At 52.9% G+C, this 16573-nt stretch overlaps 6 protein-coding genes across 6 annotated transcripts; 2 read left to right on the forward strand and 4 right to left on the reverse strand.

Annotated features, from left to right (window-relative positions):
- Window position 1: 1 nt before the first annotated feature.
- Window positions 2–817, forward strand: QC761_212550 (uncharacterized protein; the record flags this gene model as incomplete). Its single annotated transcript, XM_062876988.1, has 2 exons — window positions 2–344; window positions 406–817. Exons 1-2 carry the CDS (start codon window positions 301–303, stop codon window positions 815–817), a joined length of 456 nt encoding a protein of 151 aa, XP_062735638.1. The 5' UTR covers window positions 2–300.
- A 635-nt stretch (window positions 818–1452) lies between these two features.
- On the forward strand, window positions 1453–3729 carry QC761_212560 (uncharacterized protein; the record flags this gene model as incomplete). Its single annotated transcript, XM_062876989.1, has 3 exons — window positions 1453–1739; window positions 2152–2356; window positions 2434–3729. 3 exons carry the CDS (start codon window positions 1453–1455, stop codon window positions 3727–3729), a joined length of 1788 nt encoding a protein of 595 aa, XP_062735639.1.
- Window positions 3730–4009: 280 nt separating this feature from the next.
- Window positions 4010–4957, reverse strand: QC761_212570 (uncharacterized protein; the record flags this gene model as incomplete). Its single annotated transcript, XM_062876990.1, has 1 exon — window positions 4010–4957. The coding sequence occupies one exon, from the start codon at window positions 4955–4957 to the stop codon at window positions 4010–4012; it is 948 nt and encodes a 315-aa protein (XP_062735640.1).
- Window positions 4958–5570: 613 nt separating this feature from the next.
- QC761_212580 (uncharacterized protein) lies at window positions 5571–6922 on the reverse strand (the record flags this gene model as incomplete). Its single annotated transcript, XM_062876991.1, has 3 exons — window positions 5571–6351; window positions 6407–6640; window positions 6843–6922. 3 exons carry the CDS (start codon window positions 6920–6922, stop codon window positions 5571–5573), a joined length of 1095 nt encoding a protein of 364 aa, XP_062735641.1.
- Window positions 6923–7472: 550 nt separating this feature from the next.
- Window positions 7473–10040, reverse strand: QC761_212590 (uncharacterized protein; the record flags this gene model as incomplete). Its single annotated transcript, XM_062876992.1, has 4 exons — window positions 9439–10040; window positions 9276–9357; window positions 8621–9225; window positions 7473–8566 (listed from the first exon to the last, which is right to left on the reverse strand). The coding sequence occupies exons 1-4, from the start codon at window positions 9560–9562 to the stop codon at window positions 7473–7475; spliced, it is 1905 nt and encodes a 634-aa protein (XP_062735642.1). The 5' UTR covers window positions 9563–10040.
- Window positions 10041–12495: 2455 nt separating this feature from the next.
- QC761_212600 (uncharacterized protein) lies at window positions 12496–16420 on the reverse strand (the record flags this gene model as incomplete). The annotated part of the gene is made up of 2 exons (XM_062876993.1): window positions 12496–15146; window positions 15558–16420. The coding sequence occupies 2 exons, from the start codon at window positions 16418–16420 to the stop codon at window positions 13253–13255; spliced, it is 2757 nt and encodes a 918-aa protein (XP_062735643.1). The 3' UTR covers window positions 12496–13252.
- Between the last annotated feature and the right edge of the window lie 153 nt (window positions 16421–16573).

Here is a 16573-nt window from a genome sequence, read left to right on the forward strand (position 1 = left end):
ACCCACTTTGACACAACAGGAACTGCGCCTTGACTTTTGGCAGCTTCGCAGTCGAACTCTGACTTCCAGTCAACAACTTTATCCGTCCTTCACCAACCAGGAACGCATTTTTGATTGCCGGTATCGATTTCTTCATTTCGGAGCAGTTGGTCGTTGGTCCTCTTTTCACTTCTCTTACCGACTTTTCGCTTCGTTTGTTTTATATTCGGCGCCCGTACTTAATTCCACTACTAGGCGCGGTACCGCGTTTGACATCTTGACCACCACCACGACCAAAGGCGCGTGGAGAACACCGACATCATGACAGAACCCGAGAATTTCGACGATGAGCTGTTTGCCGATCTGTAAGTCGCATCTTTTTATACTTCTTGATGGTCATGATGAGCAGGCGCTAACCAGCGACAGCTATAACGACGATGATGCGGTACCAGCGCCCAAGCCGGCTGCCGCAGCCCAGCCTGTTCAGTACGCAGCCGTGCAACCGACCATCGAGACCCGGCAGGAGGACAGCTACGACCCCAATCAGTACAACGACTACAGTGGTGGAGGTGAAAATGGCAACATGAACCAGGACGATGAAGAAGAAGAGGACGATGACGATGACATCGATTTCAACCTCGGAAACGGCCCTTCGACCACGCTGGCCCCCCATGACCAGCAAGACTACAATGACAGCCATAATAAAAACAACAACAACAACAGCAGCAACAGCAGCAGCAACAACAACAACTCTCACCATGAGGAGAGGCAGTCGTACAGTGCGCCCTCAGCGCCTCCTGCTCATACCAAAGGCCCCAATGCCAAAGAAGACGGGTAAGTCAAAATCTCTGTTTGTTGACATTTGACAAGTGTGCATTATGAATCATGTGAACCGCGCCACTTCTATCGGACCACTATGCTGGTAGAGCAAGGTGGGAAGGGCTGGGAAAGGGAGGAAGCTGGGCAAGGGCTACGGGATCACAGGCTGCGGCCTGGCATGGTTGAGGATATGGGAAACTGGGCCAGCAAGAGGCAGGTCTCGTGGTGGACAAAATCATGCAAGGATGATATTGCAGAGAGCGGTGCGACATGTGTGTTGCCAGGCAATGTGTAATGCCGTCAAGAGGAGGGCTGTGCTGTGAGGGTTGGCCTCCCAAAGACATACCGAAAACATGCGCCAAAATACGATAATGGATGAGGAGTCATGCTCCTGCCCTCTGTATCCCAGTCGCAGATAATCTTAGCTCTGAAGGCTAGAGAAAGATATCGCAGCGAATAGCGCAGCAACCAGGACAGACGTACCTAGCTTGACGATAGGCAAGAAGAGCTCGAGACAGGAAACAAGAAAGATTTCGACAAGACCTTTTGCTGGCACTCCTGCGCTGCACCTTCCTTCTCAGTTGTGGGAACCTGCTGTGCATCGCATCAGTTCTGAACAACGGCTTGAATTCTTCTGCTGCGACCGCCGCCACAATGGAGCATCACAACACGACTCGACCTCCGCCCTCTTCTCCCGAAGACTACATTTCTTTATCACCAAGCGATGCTTCTGGGGATGACGATGTACTCTGCCGAGACTACATTCCTCTTTCCTCCAGCGACTCCTCCCCGCCCATCTTTTCAACCTCATCGCCACTTTCATGCTCGGCCATCTCGCTAGGCACAGCAGAGGAACTAGGAGATCACAGCACCAGTAACGAGGATGGCGACTCGTGTGATGAACCCTCCCCGAGGATCATATACGCGAAGAAAGACAATAGGTGTGAACTTTAGGCAGCGGCGACCAAAAACACACACGGGAAGCAGCATTGGTTCAATGTTTGCTTTTCCCGCCCACCCTCCCATCTTACTCTTTTTTATTTCTCCCGAGCCCGTCTCTCTCTCTCTCTCTCTCTCTTTTTTCCATCCGAACCGGTGTAGTCAGCCGGGTTTGTTTGCCAGTCAACCCAGCGGACAAGCATTTTGATACACAAAAACACAATCCAAGCTTTCCGGAGGTCGGAGGAGAGCAGGAGGAGGGGAGAAGGGGGGAACTGAACGAATGATCTGGCTCTTCTTTTTTTTACTTGGCCGATAAGATGCTAACAAAAACAATGTTTCATGATTGTTATTTCATGAGATAAAAGAGAAAATGAAGCTAACTCTACGGCACGATGTGCCGCTGTATTTTAGAAAAATGTTCATCGGCGGTCTCAACTGGGAAACCACCGACCAGTCCCTCCGCGACTACTTTTCCACCTTTGGGGAGGTGGTCGAGTGCACCGTCATGAGAGATGGCGCGACGGGCCGGTCGCGCGGGTTTGGGTTTCTGACCTTCAAGGATCCCAAGACGGTGAATATCGTCATGGTGAAGGAGCATTATCTTGATGGGAAGATTGTACGTCTTTGTTCCCCCCTCTTCCTTCCCTGTTGGTCATTTGTGAGAGATATACTGACTGGAGATGGGGAAAAAAGATCGATCCCAAGCGCGCCATCCCCCGTGATGAGCAGGAAAAGACAAGCAAGATTTTCGTTGGAGGCGTTAGTCAGGAAACCACGGATCATGAGTTCAGGGAGTATTTTGCCCAGTTTGGCCGGGTGGTGGACGCCACGTTGATGATGGACAAGGACACCGGTCGTCCGCGCGGGTTCGGCTTTGTCACGTTCGAGTCTGAGGCCGGGGTGGAGGCTTGTCTCTCTGCCAACCTTGAGATCCACGGCAAACCCATCGAGGTCAAGAAGGCTCAACCGAGGGGCAACCTCAGGGAGGAAGAGGAGAATAACCGCCGTGGTGGGGGTGCGGGAGGCAAGTTTGGGAAGCGTGGTGGACAGGGTGGGAATGGAATGGACGATGGGGGTCAGATGGGCGGGATGGGCGGGATGGGTGGTGGTCAGGGGGCCGGGGGGATGACGCCGCAGGTGATGGCGCAGTATTTCCAGAGGATGCAGCAGGCGATGAGCATGATGCAGCAGCAGATGATGATGAACCGGAACATGAACCCGGCCATGATGCAGATGATGCAGATGCAGCAGATGCAACAGATGCAGGCCATGATGCAGCAGGCTCAGGGTGGGAGAGGGGGCGGAGGACAGAACCCCATGGCGGCGATGGGGCAGATGAACCCGGCCATGATGCAGCAGATGCAGGCCATGATGGCTCAGCAGGCGGCGCAGGGAGGTGGTCCTGGCGGTCCTGGGGGGCCGATGCCTCCTGCTGGTGGCCCTGGAAGTGTCGGTGGTCCTGGTAGTCCCATGGGCATGCACGACCAGGTTGGCAGTCCCATTGGTAGCTCTGGTCAGGGAGGCGGCGGCAAGGCTGGTTTCAACGCCTACGAGCAGCAGCAGTTTGAGCAGCAAAAGTACGAGCAGCAGCAGCAGCAGGGCCGGAGGGGTGGTAGCAGAGGCGCTCCCGACATGCAGGCTGCCTACAACCAGGGGGGGTATGGCGGCAGCGGCGGCGGCGGTAGCATGAGCTCGCAGGGCGGACAGGGCGCTCCGACCAGCTGGGAGGGCATGTATGATGATGTCCCTCAGCCGATCATGTCTACCGGCGGTGGTGGCGGCTACGGTGGTGGAGGCCGGAATTTCAAGAACCGCGGACACAACAACCAGCACCAAATGTCCATGTCGCCTGGCCCGTCTGACCCTATGAACGCCCCTCCTGCTAATGCCCCGACGGGACCCAAGAACGCTGGTAGACCTGGCGCCAACATGTACCGTGGTGGTGGAAGGGGAGGTGCCCGTGGGTACCATCCTTATGCCAGAGGCTAGGGATCTTCTGGCAGGGATAAACGGGAATACCATCATGAGGAATATTACTGTTGAGTTTGGGGGGCGAGTGGTAGTTATGGACATGACGAGTGATGTAGGAGATGGGGAACTGGGGCAACAGAGGTAATTAACTGGGGAAGGGTCAAGGACAAAAGCCAAAAAAAGCCAAAACATAGGGAGTGGTTAGGTAGAGGTGTGGTGCCAGTGGGCTTCTTTGTATTATAGCTAGTACCTTTGCGCAATGGTATTTGCTTTCATACCAGCGGTATTTGACCTTAGATCACTGATACAACCTCGTGAATCCCCCCTCCGGCGGCTGCAGCCAATTCCTCTCATCATACTTGTACCCCTCCCTCTGCTCAATAACATGAAAAGTGTAAATAATCCTCCCCTTTTTGCTCAAATTCCTCTCACTCTTGTGAAGCAAATTCCCATGAATCAGCACCAAATCACCCGCCTTCACCTCCCCCATGACGTACTCTTCTTCCTCTACCTTTTTATCCTCCCCATACTTCATCTCTCTCGTATCCCTCGGAAACTGTCTTCCCTCATTCTCCACCATCTCCGTCCCCGTCCTCCCCCCTCTGACCAACCTCTGCCTGATCCGACTCCAAAGATGGCTCCCAGGCAAAAAACTCAAACACCCATTCTCCCTCGTCGCATCCTCAAGCGCATACCAAAACCCAACCGCAGACGGAGGGTCGGTGTACAGAAACGTGCTATCCTGATGAGGCGGCACCGCTCCCCCTATCTCGGGCTGCTTGCAGATAACCATGCTCTGCAGACACCTTGGGTCCTCGAACCCGAGATCCTTTGCTACATCTTTTGGCAACGCCCTCTGCCCTGACACCCCCTTCAACAGTTCCGCAAACGGGGGGGAGAGGCCATGGAGAAAGTGACCGATCTTGTTGACGGCTAAATGTTTGGGTTTTGTGAGTTGACCGTCGGGGCCAAAGGCGTCTTGCTCGAAGAAGAAGCGGATTTTGTCGCCCGAGGAGAGGAAGTAGTCGTCGCCTACGTGGTCGGTGCCGTCTTTCCCGCCGGTGGAGAATTTTGTCAGGGGGTGCGTGGTGATGTCGAGGGAGGAGAGGAGGGAGTGGGTTTCGTTGAGGAGGTTGGTGACGGTGGTGGGGGGGAGGGCCGAGGGGATGATGAGGTAGCCGTTAGTGTGGAAGAAGGAGAGCTGTTCCGGGGTGAGGCCGGGTTTGGGTTCCGAGGAGGTGGACATTGTATATTGAAGGGTATATCCAAAGTCCGAGGTGATGAGGTGAGATGAGTGCGATGGTGGTACGTGAGATGTGAAGGTGAGGGTGAGATGGGCAAGCTGTGAGTGACGGGAGCTACCCCACTAGAGATACACCGATAACCGTTGATATCCGTGCCCCTCCTGATAACAAGGAGACATCACCACCATGGCAACACACAGGATCAAGTCAAGATGAAATCTTGAGGTAACAATGAGAAATGTATTCATATTCGCCAGGAAAAATCAAGCTTGCTTCAGGCCAGAAACTTCCATTCCTGACCCCCATCCCTAGCCCTTGTGATATCAACTCAAAAACCCTCAATGTACCTCGCCATAAAGAGAGAGCAATATACACAAAGCAATGTCCCAAATTTGCGATTCCCAAGCCAAGCGAAAAATTCAAAGCCCAAGTCCGTAGATATCAACCGGTTCAAGTAAATCAGCGCGCAAAAGAGTCAGGTATCCGAATAGAAGCATCGCACCGCAAATGACACCGCAACATCACAAGCCAAAAATCCAGTAACATCAGTCAGAAATCATCAAACCCCTGCCGCCATGGCCAACAACGCCATCCACCTTTTCCTTCTGCATCCGCTCACTTCCTCAAGACGGCATCATAGAAGCTCACCAGCCCACCGACTGCTGTGCCGACAAGCACACCCTTCCACCCCGAGTAAACAGCCCCGTTGATTCTCCCAACGTTCACTGGGTCAATCAGGCCGCCAAAGGTGACTCCCTGCGCATAGACCACATACGTCGCCAAGGCCTTGACGATGCTGAATGTCAACGGATCAACTGCGTACTCCTGTCCGACGTCCTTTCTTGGCCTGCCCCGTATGGCCACAGCCGGTCCAGAAGACGAGTGCGCGGCCGAGATATTGAAGAAATAGCCAAACAGACTGGGGAGGAGGAACGACGTCAAGAACCACGTAAGCGCCGGGCCCCAGAATGACGCCGTCACCAAAGCAAACATATCCGGGAGCTTGACGGGATGATCATGCGTGCCCAAAAGGTTGATTGCCGGAATAGTAAACGCATAGCGGTCTGGTAGGAGTTCTTGGCGGAGCTTGTAGAGCTCAAACAGGGCGATCGTCGACAGAACAGAGTGAACCGTCGAAAGCCATTCTCTCGTTTGATGCGTCGCCTCGGGGATCTTGGACTCGGAGTAAAGCGTGTTAAGCCTGGTCTTAACGAGAGCCGTGGAACGCTCCACCGATGCGGCAACGTCTGCTGGGGTGGCAGGAAGTTGGGGAAGGCGAGAGGCGAGGCTGAGGGCGCGGCCCGGGGTGCGAACGAGGGCGGTGGAGAGGGATTCAGATTCATCTTCAGGAGCCTCCGGAGAAGTAGCCGGCGATGGGGAAGCAGACTCGGCGGGACTGCGAGGGGTGGTTAGCTACACCAAAGACAGGAGTCAGACAAGGAGGAACATACTCGACCACAACCTCCTCCTTGACCGGCAAGGTCTGCCGCCTCTTGGTAACTGTCTTGGTCACAGTCGCATCCAAAGTCACAGGAGGAAACTCCCGCTTCACCGGCGAGTTCTCTGAACGCGCGCGACTGCTGAAGTACCCCTTCAACTTGGGGTTGGTCTGAAACCGCGCCGGGCTGGCGCTGACGAACTCGTCGATGGCCTGCTCGAGATCCGACTTGAGAAGCTTCTCATAGCTGTGAAGGACGGGGCGCGCGTGTTAGCCATGTCCCGTCATCGCGAGAGGGGGGAGTCAGATAAGTTAAAGTGGAATGCGCTCGGCCAGTGCATTACATGCGCGCACGCGCAAAGTGCCAGTGAGGATAAGATAGGGCAAGTCCATCCCTTACATGTGCATCTGAACAGTGTATATATGATGATAGAGAGAGTAAAACATACTTTGTGAGCCCGATCGCATCCGCCAGATCAACGAGATCCGACTTGCGCTGGCGCGACAGCCATCCGTTTCCGCTAGACATGTTTTTTCTTGTTCTCTCCGAGTCAAGCGATCAAAAGATATCGAGTTGGATCGCGCAAATGAAGCGATTGGGATAGGTTTCAACCTATTGGTACAAAAGCGGTGTAGGGCGAAAGACGGGGCGACAACAAGAGGGTTTACTTTTGAGTTGTTTTGTTTGTGTCGCGAAGTGGGCGGGTGGTTGTTGTTTGCAAGATTGGGGGAGGGGAGACCGGCAGAATAGGGCAGTGTGGGGAAATGAACTGGGATGATGCCGATGGGGGGAACCACAACAACGTTGGACGGAGCTCTCGAGGATTGTGCTCTTTTGGGCTGACGACCTCCCATACTGGCCAAAATTCGGGGGGCTGGGAGAGGATGGCCTCACTGAGGTCATCTGAGGAGGTGATGCGCTGGCCAATCAAGATTCTCTTGTTGTGACCTGTCAGCGATGGCCCTGCTTGTTGAGCTGTCAACCAGTTGGCCGGGCTATGTGCTGGTGAGTAAGTAACAACGGGGAGAGCTTTGATGAGAAATCTGGAATTATTCAGATACGTTTAAACTCTAGCTCTCTATGACAGCTCAACATCATTGACAAACCGCTCTTTCCCTCTCTTCACTATCCTCACGGGCACATGTTTGCCCCCGTGTAACTTGAGCGTCAGGACCGATGTTGCCTCATTCAGTGTCTTTTGCGCTTTTGCCTGAGCCTTCTTGTAGAGCTCTCTTCTGGCTACTGCATCCATATTCTCCACCTCCCCGTCGCTCGCCCACTCGTCCACCGCGAGCTCCACACTATACTTTTGAAAAATCACCGCCAGCACAGCATTCATCTCCACCATGGCGATTCGGCGTCCCAAGCATGACCGAGGTCCATCACTGAAGGGAATGTAGCTACCCCTGACCGGCCGATAGAACGAGGCGCTGGTGTCACTCCCCTGAAAGCCGCCATAATCCACCCCATCGCCTTCCTCGTCCTTCTCATCGTCCGTTCCTGTGTTCTGAGTTTGGTACCACCTGTCGGGCAGAAAATCGTCAAGATCCGTAGGGGCGCCAGTCTTCTCTGATGATTTGGTGGGCCAAAATCGCGGGTTGCGCTGTACGCTAACGGCCATCAGGTTACACGAAAGTCCTGAAGGTAAAACATGAGTCTTCCCCTGAGCTGTGATGGTCTGATCCGAGCTGGCCGAGACAACTTTGGGAATAAGCGTGACCGGTGGCATCAAACGGAGCGTCTCGTTGATGCAGGCACCAATGTGGCTGGCCGTCATGGCATTGATGTTCTTTTCATAGTCCCAGGTCGATGGGTCAGAGTCTCCAAACAAAGAATCGACATCCTTTTGCAGACGGCGTTGCGTGGCAGGGTTGATTGCGAGCTCGGCGATGGCGAAGTGAAGTGTGTTGGCGGTTGTTTCATGGCCGGCTACGATCATAATGAAAGCATTGCCGACGATTTCAGCGTCGTCAAGACCGGCCTGTTTAGCTTTTTCAGACGGGGAGAGGCCGTATTTCGATTGAACGAGCTGTCCCATGATGTCCATTCCCTCCTTGGTGGATTCGCCAGCCTGGGCCTCCTTCGCCTTGTCGCGCAAGAATTCATCCATGTACTGGAGATAGTTGGCCTTGGCCTCGTAAGTGTAGCTCGCAAATTTGAAGGGTAGATGTTCTAGGACAAGGTAAGTTTGTGATGATGATCAAGACCAAAAAATGGGCAACATACTAAGAAGAAAGTCGGGAAAAACAAGAATGGTGATAATCTTGTCCAAGGTCCGCTCAACTGATTTGGCAAAGGTGATGGAATGTCCGTCTGGAGGATCCAGACTGCCATACTTGACCAGCTTAGGGTCGGTGTCTTCAGGCATTTTCTGATTTGGCCACAATAAACGAAGGCCAAAGCCAACATAGCCGATGACATTCAGCGCCCAAGTCATGGTGTCATGCTCGAGTGTTGTGATGGTCTTGGTCGTGCCCTTGGTCTCTCCGCCCGCACCAAAGAGCTCGTCCAACATACCACGGGTCTGGTAGATGGCCTCGGAAAAGGTGTGGGCAGCATTCTTCTCGTTGAAACTGGCACTCGTAACCTTCCGGTGTAGCCTCCAGGTCTGAGCTTCGGTGGTGAGAACATTGTGACCAAACATGCTGAGAAGGCTGTATTTGTCAATGTCCTTGGGAAAGGCCTCACGACGCTGCGTGATTCTATGAATGACCTCGGCATCTTGAGTATACATCAAGATGTCATAAGGAGAAACAGTCAGGAATGTGTCAGTCCCAAGGTACTCGAAGACTTTCTGACCAGTTGAATAGGCCCAGTCAGGAGTCATAACCCTACATAGTGTTAGTTGAACAAACGCCTCACCCAAGACTGCTCAACTCACAGTAATCGGTACTCCCATATCCATTTTGGGAGGATCTTGATCATAGGTGACCAAATCTTGATTCCAAGCTGCCACCATAGTCCTATTGGTGAGGCATCTAGATATCTAGTGTGTGAGCGTTTAATCGTGGCACTCAAGATAAATGTCGATATCTTTCACTTACGAACCACAAAGTATTTAAGTCCCGTCTTTCGAGCAATGAGCACATTTCGCCGCCATGCCGCAAAATAAGAGAACACAGCATACGCCACTGCCGCGCTAAGCGCTGCCCATAATGTAAACAGCATTCTGGGGTACACCAATTTGGTATAACAGTGGTGTCTAACGGTTCTCAGTCAAATCAAGGCCGGTGGTGAGGAAAGGGGGCAAGGGGACAAAGGTGGTCGATGGTGGGAAAGCTAGCTGGTTATACAATGGGCCGGCCCTGGTCTAGGGAGGCGGATTTCTTCGTGTGGGCACCCCAATGGTGGTGAGTTGACGATAGGTAGGTGCTGTAAGAGAATCATGAGTAATTCGTGGCTCCTTTCTTGGTTCCAGTGAGACTCTGGGGTTGGCGTGACGCGTTTAGCCAATAGTTTGTGACACTGTGAAACTTGATCTGGTTCCGAGGGCTCGATGGCACGGTGGAAGGAGGTGCAAGAGGGCTCGTGGTTGGTGAGAGGATCGGGGAAAGTGTGGCAGGGCCCCCACTTTATCAGCTTGGGAACTTCAGGGCCGGGAAAGTTCCCGTCCGAAGCATTTTCTTTGGGAGATCGACAATGGAAGTGGGATGTTGGCGACTTCAAATATGAATAGCCCGCACCTTCATCAACCCTCCAATGGCTGGACCTCTCGGGTTCGGATTCGAAATTTGGGGGTCAACTGCCCTGAAACACATCTCTGCCGCTTGGACGCTTTCCAGTCCCCGTCATCGAGCCAACGGCTGCCGAGTGCATATGTCACTGATATCGGTTTGCGGTCTCGCATTCCAGAATCTTTCATGTCTCGGCAGTAAGCCAATTCACCTCAGCAAGCTCATCATCAGCTATTCTCGACACCCCGACGCTGTCGTGCCGTCGTGTTCATGAATGATTGATGAGACAAGCCCCGCCCCCTGACGAACCTGTCCACTGGAGAACGATCCACAGCGGGAATCTAGCGCCAGGGCTGTTTAAGTTGGTGCAAATCTTCAACAATATCGCCAAGACTGTCCATTTCTGGAACATCACATCTTCAACTGCACTTCAGAACTTGACTGCCTCCAGCTTCGATATTCAATATATGTACATCTCGAAGCTCCGACCAATGCGACATACAAATGCCCCGAGGCATGGCTACATTCTGCAAAACCATCCAGCACACGTGGGGAAAGAAGACTGCAATTGTTGTTCATGTCTGACCATAATATTCTTGTTCCAAGATACTGCACACACCTGTGCCGCCATCTGTCCCAAGATTGATGCAAACATCGGCTGCACCCGTCCCAGTTACACAAACACCATCTGATAATCTGCAAGCAACGCTGGGCACAATTCTCCATTGGGGCCCTGCCACACCTCCCATCGAGCAAATCTGCAAAGCTAAAATCAACCTCTATCGATATGGTCGAGCCGTGTCAGCCGTACCGCCGTGGTCCACAGTAAGCCACCACAAAACGGCCGAGCAGCCACCGAAACGGTCACCCTCTTTACAAAGGTAGTCAGAGCCTGGTCCCTACTTTCTAAAAGGCGTACCGGTACCTATGACTTCCCAGCCTAGAACCCTGCCCTTCCCCAGATTTGCGGCATATGAAGGACAGGCCAACCTTGTCAACCACCCCCACCATCTTTCCCTCTTCGCCAGGGCTCATCCCAACCCGGGCCCAGCTCACGACTCATCGATTGACTCCCCTTGGCAGTTGATGAGTGCTCATTTGGACTGAGGAGGATCTGTCCGGTGTTTGGAAACAAACGATTGGGGGGGGGGGCTGATCTCGAGTGGCAAGGCCCCGAGATCAGGCTTGCGGATGGGATGTCAGTTAGGCGCGAGTCAGGCTTCTCACTGGTGTGAGATGATAGTGGCCGACACTTCCAGCTTAGCTTGATGCTATCAAGGTTGACTGGCACTAATACCTCACACCTGCTGCTAATTTGCCAGATCCATACCTTGACTACAGACGTACCTGCATCCACACCTTGGCCCCCGCATCTAGATAACCGTCTCATGATGACGTCTCATATCAGCCAAAGCTTCCAGCCCAGACGGGATCATGCCCATCTCAGAAGTCAGAGCGGGATGGCAAGTGACCAGGAGCCCACACAGTGTCCAGCTTTCGGTGGGCCATCTCATGAAGGTGAGGGATGTCATCCAAGGAGCTGGCATCCGGAGAGGGCAGACGTGGATCTGAACTGGGGCCGTTGTTGAAGAGGGTTTGAAGTCATTCCTCTGCTACGTGAGCCCTTCTGGTTCCTACAGTTGGGCTTCATACACGGGGCTTACGTTTGTTGACGATATACTTAATGCGAGGGATCTTATGCTCATTGCTACACTGGAACCATCCAAGTATCTTGTGCAGGTTTGATATGCCCGCAGAGTCTGCTGCTAAGTATTGAATGATGTACGGCTGGATCTCTGGCACCAAACAACATACAAAGGCCTTTGTAACAGAATCTTCCAAAGCATCTCCCTCCGGCTCTCCCCTCTGCTCTTCCCATTTTGGTCTTCCGCCTGTTCACGGGAGATAAGTGGCTTATGGCGCAGGGGAGCGCCGGCGTATTCGTAACTCCAGTGATATTGAGCTGTCCTTTTGGGAATCCGTTAGGAGTAGACGCGGGGGTTGTACTCAGGTGTATCTGGGGGTTGGCAGTTGGTGCTGGAAGTAACAAGTGGAAGAGGTGAGGAGTTGGTAGGAGAATACCTGGTTTTAAAGGAGCAATATCATCATTGGATCCCCTCACCGTAAGTAATTTGGGCATATAGTCTTGTCAAATTTCTGGTCATTCGGCCACTCTTTTGCTGCTGAATTTGCCCCTTCAATACCCCAACTTTGGTGGCCTTGTGATATACGAGATAGGATCCTAACACCCGACCACTTCTCTCAAATCAAATCTGTAAGTCTATTATGAGAAGAGATTCATGCGGGCCAACAAGAAGCTGGGCTGGCCGCATAAAGATAGAAGCCTGTTCTGGGCCCGTCTTGGGATGACATTCACCGATGACATGGAGATTTACATTTCCCATAAGTCACAGCACTAGAAAAATCACTGGAATCAACACTTCAGTTCAAATTGTCACATATCCCACATCTCCACCCACCAAAATCACACAAAAGAAAAACAAGGATATCTCTAACATATATTACACGAACCTCCTCCTTTTTTATCTTGTTTCTCTGGACTACCGCCACCCTCACAGTCCATTTCGGAAAGGACAAGACCCCCTGACCCCCCATCCTATCCCAAAAGCAAATGACCGACCTCATTAACGTAATCTTCTCTTCCTGTCCCTACCCTTCTTTACTATTCGTCCCGTGTGTTTGTATCAAACACAACAGCCCATCCCATGAAAGCTTTAAACCTCCTCAGTTGAACTCCGACCCGTCACCTTCCAGTTCTGTGATCCCTATACCATGTTTGCCGAACTTTTTATGAGCGCGCTGAAAGACAAACTGAACTGGAAAAGACTGGCAAACGATGAACGAGATGTAGCGAGCCGATTGAAAAGACCGAGAAAAGAAAGGCAGAGAAAGGCATGGCGGGTATAATTGAGAGTGAGGGAAAAGAGAAATAGCCGAGAAATACCGATACCAAAACCGTCGCCGTGAAATGAAATAAAAAGACAAGGCAATGTGATGAAGGGAAGATGCGCGAAAATGCCAGTAACTCTTTGCGAGCCGGCACGCAGGGTACTGGCACTTCACGAAACCCCAGATAGTGTTGGTGCTTGTGACTATGCTTTGTATGACGATACTGCCGCACTAAGCATGATGCAATAAACCTGGATGTTGGAGGCGTGGATCATCACTGGTGTGAACTAGCGGATCCAGGGGCAGCATAAGCCCCTCCCTCCTGACTGCCATGCTGTGATGGAACCATGCTCGCACGGCGAGCAGGAGCCGGAGCCAGCTGGGATGAGCCAAACGGACTGCCCAAAACGTTCGCGGACGCACGGCGGGGATCGGGCAGCACGTTTACACCAGACATGGCTGGGATAGTGGGCGTTTGGTAACCCGACCAGCGAGGCTCATAGCCATACGTCTGGGCCGGAGCTGGGGCCGAAGCTGGGACCGTTTGGTTCACGCCTGAGGATGTGTACCCCGTGGTGCCATACACCGGACTGCTGTGGTTGCGAACATGCTTAATGTTGGAACCGTGGAAGGCCGAGCCGGGGTTGGAGTGCTGGTTTCGTTGATTGTAGCTATAGCTGCTGTAATCATTTGCACGGTACCCATTGTTGGAAGCGCGAAAGTCAGACCCGCTGGATGTAAAGTTATTCATCGGAGCAGGAGCGGGTTGGTAGCCCGAGAAGCTGTTGCTAGGATAACCAGACGCAGCAGGGTAGTTGGATGTTGCGACTGGGTAAGCAGGAGTTGAATACCCCTGGGAGAAGGTTGGAGTGGCCCACTGGTTGAAGCTAGCATCTGAAACAGATCGCTGGTGCCCAGAGCGGCGGCCAAAGTCCAATTCATAGATGCCGTTTCGATCGTAATTGGAAGCACTGCCGTATTGAGGAACTGTCCGGTTGGTCTGAGCATCATATCGCTGCGTATTGTATGTCGGCAGAGATTCTTGGTTGGAAGTGCCGGTGCCAGAGTCATACTGAGTGTTGCTTTGAGACAATGTTGGTTCCAGGGTGCGCGGGCTATCGTAAGTGCGTGCCGTCACATCTGTGTCCCTGGGTACTGGGGGATAAGTAGGGTTGGGATTTCGTTCGAATGTGAATTCAGACCGAGGTGGCCTGGAAAAGTCGTGCTCGGGCGAAATGGTGCTGGGTTGGCTAGCTCTACGAGGAGCTGCCGCAGCTCGGGGAGCAGAGGTCCTTAACGCGGCACCACTGGACTGTGTGCGTCTGTGAGCCGAGCTTGTCTTGGCCTTTGTCTTCTTCGCTGTGTGAGCGCCTTCAATGTTTGGGAGAAGCTCAATATCCGGGACAGCAGAAAGAAGGCCGGCGACCATGTCATTGTCAATGCGTCGGAGAATGTCAAGGACTTCAAGCGTGCTGTAGCCACCACGACACAAGCCCTGATACCAATCAGGGACAGGCACCGAGGATGCCTGATGGATAGCCGCATCAAGATCAGGTTCATCGGCGTCATCCATCTCATCTTCCTCTGCCTCGGCATCGACCCGGGTGCGCTTCTTGGACCCCTTTCTTTTCCCCTTGTCGGCGTCATCGATCCGTTTCGCCTCGCGGCGCCTGACAGCAACCGTCCAATCTTTCAAGATGCCGTCCTTGCCGCTCCTCTCATTGTCGTTACTCCAGACCTGAATACGCACAACCTGGATGATAATCCTTTGAAGTAAGGTTGATTGGTAGTTCATGTCAGATCGATATCTCGCTCGCTGATAGTGCTTGCGGCACACCATCAGCCAGACATGGTCAGGAACGGCACGGGTGCATGATTTGTTTCTGCCAAAAATATGGGACATGGACTTGCGCATGTTAATCTTGGCATCAGGGAGTGTGCAGGGCGTCATGACGGAGCATTCAGGAGGCTTGTCAATGTCGAGCATCCGAACACACTCGGTATGATCCTGGCAAACGTCAGGGACGAGGTAGTTGTATAGATCTGGTCCGATCCAGAACCGGCCGACGGTGCCAGGAGGCCCGACGGGCAGATTAGGTTCGGATGCCACTCGCCGGTGGGGAATGACTGTGTCTTCATTGTTTTCGTAGGAAAGAAGATCGTGAGCGCTGAAAAAGATCTTGTTAGCATTGGAGTATATCTAAGGAGGGTTGTGAGACGTGACGTCACTAGCCAATCAGAAATAAGGATCTTATCTCTGATTACTGGTGCACAGAAACCCACAAAATGACGAAAGGCCAAGAAATTGTGGCAGAAACCGGTGGGTCATTTTCCGCCATTTGCAGGGGCTAACCGCTGCGACGGTAACGGCCGTGCATATTGCCAAGCTCACTGAGCTCTGGCCGTTGAGATATTTGGGTGATAGGGTGTTTTCGATGATAATGTCGGCGTGGAAGATGATGTGGCAGGACTTGAGAGGAATTGGGAGGAATTGGGAGGAATTGGGAGGAATTGGGAGGAATTGGGAGGAATTGGGAGGAATTGAGGAAGAGATTAAACCATGTAGCAAGTCAACGTACCTATTCAAGCTCCCGTTTGAGTTTGACTGCCCGCGACGGGGGATGATAACGTCGCTGGGTGACTGAGCTCGAAGGGGCAATACCTGATTGTGACCGCGGGTTGTGTTGTTATTGTTGCCATTGAAACCGATAGCAGCGGAGCGGTAATTGTCGCTGTGGTTCTCGAGCTTGACACGAGGCGAAGTCTGAACATCTTCGTCCTCGTCAATATTGGTGAGGTCAACCTGTTCGGGTGCCATGTCCAGGTTCCGATGACTGGGACTTGTTCGAAGATCAGGTGGTTGATGAAATTGATACTGGGCCGATGACCAAGAATCTGATTTGTTCGGATGCCTGGAGAAAAGTGATGAAGTACGGGAAAAGTCCGAAGCTGTGGTTGTGGCAGAGGTGAAGGAAGAAAGGGAACTCCTCGACAGAGAGAATTTATGGCCTGGGGAGCTGGGGCTGGCAGGTGGTGACTGACAGGCGGGCCTTGGGCATTCACCACTAGTTGGGATAGACTTGGGATCAATACTCAAAGACAATGGTAATGAATAGCCTCCAGCGTCCCACGGCGTGCGATTCCTGTGATTGGTAACGGCCACGCTCTCGTTGGGAGAGTCGGACCCACTTCTTTGCGAAGTTGCTCTGCTACCGGGTGGTGACGGAGTGTTGGGAACTGCCGTAGAGGTTGCCGTGGTCTCGCCCGTGGCAGAAGGGGTTGAACTGTCGACAGAGTCCCTCCGGTGCGTTTCTCCTTGCTGTGTTCCGTGAAGCGCTCCTTCAAACCCTCCTTGTAGCCCAACTGGAAGACCTCCCTGGATTCCTCCTTGTAGTCTTCCTCCTACCCCACACGATACGTTCAATAGCGATGTGACGTCCATTTTGTAGATGGCTGAGACGGGCCTCAGGCAGCCATTCGAGGAAACCCTGTTCACCCGACACGCCCCAATGCTTCGTTCGACCAACCAGCTGGCCCTCCTTAATCTCTCAGGGACAAGATGGACGCTCCGTCTAAGCTCAGGTCTCCGCCCTGT

This window comes from Podospora bellae-mahoneyi, chromosome 2 (assembly GCF_035222275.1).
Source record: "Podospora bellae-mahoneyi strain CBS 112042 chromosome 2, whole genome shotgun sequence".
Lineage (NCBI taxonomy): Eukaryota > Fungi > Ascomycota > Sordariomycetes > Sordariales > Podosporaceae > Podospora > Podospora bellae-mahoneyi.